This window comes from Parasteatoda tepidariorum, unplaced genomic scaffold, assembly GCF_043381705.1.
Source record: "Parasteatoda tepidariorum isolate YZ-2023 unplaced genomic scaffold, CAS_Ptep_4.0 HiC_scaffold_3036, whole genome shotgun sequence".
NCBI lineage: Eukaryota > Metazoa > Arthropoda > Arachnida > Araneae > Theridiidae > Parasteatoda > Parasteatoda tepidariorum.
The window spans coordinates 2,453-6,752 of record NW_027261632.1 but is presented as its reverse complement, the minus strand read 5'-3'; the positions used below and the strand labels follow the sequence as shown (position 1 = coordinate 6,752).

The 4,300-nt window shown below is 25.6% G+C and overlaps 1 protein-coding gene across 1 annotated transcript; it reads right to left on the bottom strand.

Moving 5' to 3' along the window:
• Positions 1-42: 42 nt before the first annotated feature.
• Positions 43-4,091, bottom strand: LOC122273224 (coatomer subunit alpha-like; the record flags this gene model as incomplete). The annotated part of the gene is made up of 4 exons (XM_043057291.2): positions 43-138; positions 2,470-2,616; positions 3,628-3,790; positions 3,867-4,091. Coding segments are annotated over 4 exons (631 nt in total), but the record flags the coding sequence as incomplete, so codon positions are not given.
• Positions 4,092-4,300: the final 209 nt, after the last annotated feature.

The window sequence follows — 4,300 nt, the reverse complement described above, 5'->3', positions numbered from 1 at the left end:
ATTAATGGATTATATTCAAGAGGCTTAATTTAGAACAAAATTCTAAATTACCTGATGGTTGCCATGAAGTAGAGCAGCTTCACCAAGCTTATCCCAACATGCTTTATCATCCAGGATCCTAGCAGCATCAAGAGCAACCTATAAAGAAAAATTACTAAGTTACTTTTACTGAACATGCCTGCTTCAAAAAATCTCATAATTTTTAGATGTCCTGCCAGGATCGTTAGTCTAGAAAATACAAGGCAAACAAAATTTATCTGGTCAAATAGAGTTTTCGATGAAAATTTATAAATTAACTCTTATTATCAATCCGTCGAAAAAAATTATATAAAGTCATCCCCATCTTTTATTTAAAGTGTTAGATAAGCTTAATACTTCTTATTTATATTTTTATTTAAAGTATAAACAAGTATTAAATGATTATTAGTTAGTAACAAAGTGTAAGGTATTATTACCAAGAAAACAATAAAGCACTGATGGAATAAGTACATTAATTATTATTAACAAAAATGTTATAATCAGAATTACGTATTATCCGAAATACATGCCCTTTAACATTTTATTTTAAAATGATGTTCCTCTTGAATTTCTCAATTGCAATTCCTAGTTTTATATTAACTATTGTCTTATAAACAGAGACTAAAATAAAAAAAAAATTAATAAAAATAAATGTCAAATGAGAAAGAATAAGCAAACTTTGTTTCATAAGTTCTTAAATTATATTCAATTATAGCAAATATAATTTAATCTTAGCAAGCATAATTGATTTTCCCTCTAATGCAGTTTATTTGCTTTTCACAGCTGTCAACACGGATGATAGAAATTCAGTAGATTTTACAAAATAATATAAATTTCATAATTTTTGCATAATGTACTAAATATTCTACACATATGAAATTTTAGGGACATTTTATAGCCATCAAAATAGAAAAATTGCAATATTTTTCAGTTATGATTGACATGAAATATACTTGAAATGCATGTTTACTCATAATCTTTAATGTCATTATGTTAACTCATAATTTTGAATAGTAAGAGACATTTAATTCATCAAAGATAGTTAAAAGATTTTTTAATTAATTTAAAAACAGAGTTCTGAATAAAAAATAAACTGAATATCTTTGAACAAAAAAAGTTTTTAACTGATTTCTACAAGAGAGACTCACTTTATTATGTAGTAATACTTATCATGGGGTGATTGTGAGTCCAACATAAAAATTCTGAAAATTTCCTTAGTAATATCAATAATGACGCATTTAAAAAAACTTCTTTATAAATTTAAATTATTGATATTTTCAAAACATGAAAATCTAAATAAATTATATGCAGCATAATTTAGATGAATAATTATGTATAAGTTTACTTTTATGTCTAATCGCATTTATTATTCTACTAGAAAAAATATTTACAAATGGAAGAGATGCCAAGTGTAAATTTTAGTTCTAATATTTCTAAATAAAATATACAAGAATTTTTATACATAAATGTGATGGATGATTTCTTGAAACTACCAGATTGCGGTTGGCGAAAAATCCGGAAATCCAGATATTTTCTGGAGCACGATCATATCTGACTTATTTAAATATTCGAAGAATAATCTTTGCAAAAATTCTATTTCAATAGGGATTTTCTTTAGGAAACTTACTCAATTTTAATGAATTTTTTAAAACGTATAAAAACCAAGAGATTTCTTATTGAACCAGTAGATCAGAAGAAACTGACAAAACTGGAAAATCCAGTAGATATGGTTATTAATGGTCAAATTTTGAGGGGCAATTCATTTGCAATTTATGTAATTTCTGATTAAATATTTAAATGCTCCATTGGGCATGTAAGGGTACATATACACACAAAATCTTTACAAGCAATATAATTTTAATATGGTATAACATTCCAGAGAATAAAGCATACCTGTTAACATTGGAGAAATAAAATAATGGAGATTTTACAGGCGACTTTTTTGGGCTACCAGTAAACTTTTGATACATCATGCATAATCATGTAAGTCAAAAAAAGAAATTAAGAATTGGAAATAAAAGCAATTACATTTAGCGAAGTAAAAAATATGTTTGTCTTATAAATCTTAATCTAAAGAAGATTTTTTTAAACCATTATTCAAAATTACTTAAACTATTAACACTCAACATACTGCATTACTAGCAATAGCACCTTCTGTTGGGGAATAAGAGATGTATTTTTGCCATTAGCAAATATTTTATTGCTAAAAAGTTTTTTAAAAATTTTTTCAACAAATACGGAGAAATTTAAGAATTTAAGGGTAGGCAGGAGATAGTCGTAAAATACAGGAGCCTTTGTTAAAAAATAGGTGACTTGGCAGGCATGATATAGTATTAACATAGAGTTAAAACAAAGTATTAACATACTCTTAACCATGAATTCAAAATGAAATTCCTAAAGGGAAAAAAAAGGTATGTAAGGCTGTGTACGAAATATAAAATTGCTTCTTACCATAATATTACCACACTCTAATGCAAGAGCAAATCTAGTTTTTTCATCTTTTACAAAATGCAAGGCAACTTCTGGATAGCCTTTCTTTTGAAGATATGCAATGATGGACTGTCCAACTAATTTGGCATTCCTTACCATATGTAAAACCTAAGAATTTTTAAAATTACATTTAAACTTTTACACTGAATAAAACTATTAAATTCTAATAAATTAAAACACCAAACAATAATTTTTTTGTAAAACGAATGCCAGTGTGATTAATATTAAATCAAGTTTATATTCTTGTCATGCTGAAATATGCATAACATATTTCAAACATTCAAAATTAAAATTATTTTACTATTTAATACTTTTTCATTTTAATATTTAATAACCATTCAATAGTTCTGGTTTTGGTAAAAGTTTACATTTTTGGGCAAAAAGTAATCTAATCAAAAGTAACTACTAAAATAGTTAAACTTAATAAATAAAAACTTTAATAAATCAATTAAATAAATTAAAAAGGGGTTTGCCTTAATTTAATTCTCAATTTAAAAGTATAGGTTTAAAAGAAACAGTATTAAATGAAATTGATTAAACTCAATAATAAAATATATCAATTTAGTAACTTTAATAAATCCATTAAATAAAAGTAAAAAGATGTTTGCCTCAATTCAATTTTCAGTATAATAGCATAGGTTTAAAAGAAACAGTATTAAATGAAATTATTTAAACTAAATAATAAAAGGTTCAAAACTTTAATAAATCAATTAAATAGAAGTAAAATGAGGTTTGCCTTAATTGAATTTTTGATTTAAAATCATTGGTTGAAAAGAAACAGTATTAAATGAAATTATTTGAACTAAATAAAAGATTCAAAACTGTAATAAATCAATTACATAAAAGTAAAAAAAGGCTTGGTTTAGTTCAATTTTTGATCTAAAAGCATTGGTTTAGAAACAGAATTAAATGAAATTATTTAAATTAAATAATAAAAGATTTAAAACTTTAATAAATCAATTCAATAAAAGCAAAAAGTAGATTGCCTTAATTTAATTTTTGATGTAAAAAGCATTGGTTTAAAAGAAACAGTAAGTATCAAATGAAATTATTTGAACTAACTAATAAAAGATTCAAAACTTTAATAAATCAATTAAATAAAAGTAAAAGGAGGTTTGCCTCTTCATATTTTCGATTCACAAGTGCAAGTTTGAATTTGTATTCTGTGGGATCAATAGTCAAAACTCTGGGTCTGCATTCTCTATCCAAACAATACACATTAGAATCTTTCACTTTAGTTATGTAGATTGGTACATCCAACGTTCGAATGATGCCGTGGTCACTGAAAACGAAAGAGAAAACATTATAAATATAAAATCACTTGAATTTTAAAAAAATTTTAACAAAATGTAACTTACCCATTTGTTAGTGCATATTTAATGTGATTGGATGTTGTGTAAATAAAAACATTGTTATCATCCCATGAACCACTTTTCAATCTGCAGTTCTCCTGAATGGTACACAAAACATCGAGACGACGGTTGCACATGGTAAGGGTATGCTTGCTGAAGAAAGCAACATGGCTCATATCACTGCTCCAGTGCACATATTTAACTCGAGCAGACTTTACGTTGGCAAGCAATCTATGAGGAAGAAATTAAATACTGATAATCAAGTTTAAAATTCAGAGCAGAATCAATGGAGAAGTAATCAGTAAAGTTTTCAAATTCAGAAAACTTAACATTAATTTTAGATTTAATATTTTCACATAATCTATCGGAAAGAAATTGAATTCTCGGAATCAAGATTAACATTCAGAGCAGAATCAATAGTGAAGTAATCAGTAAAGTTT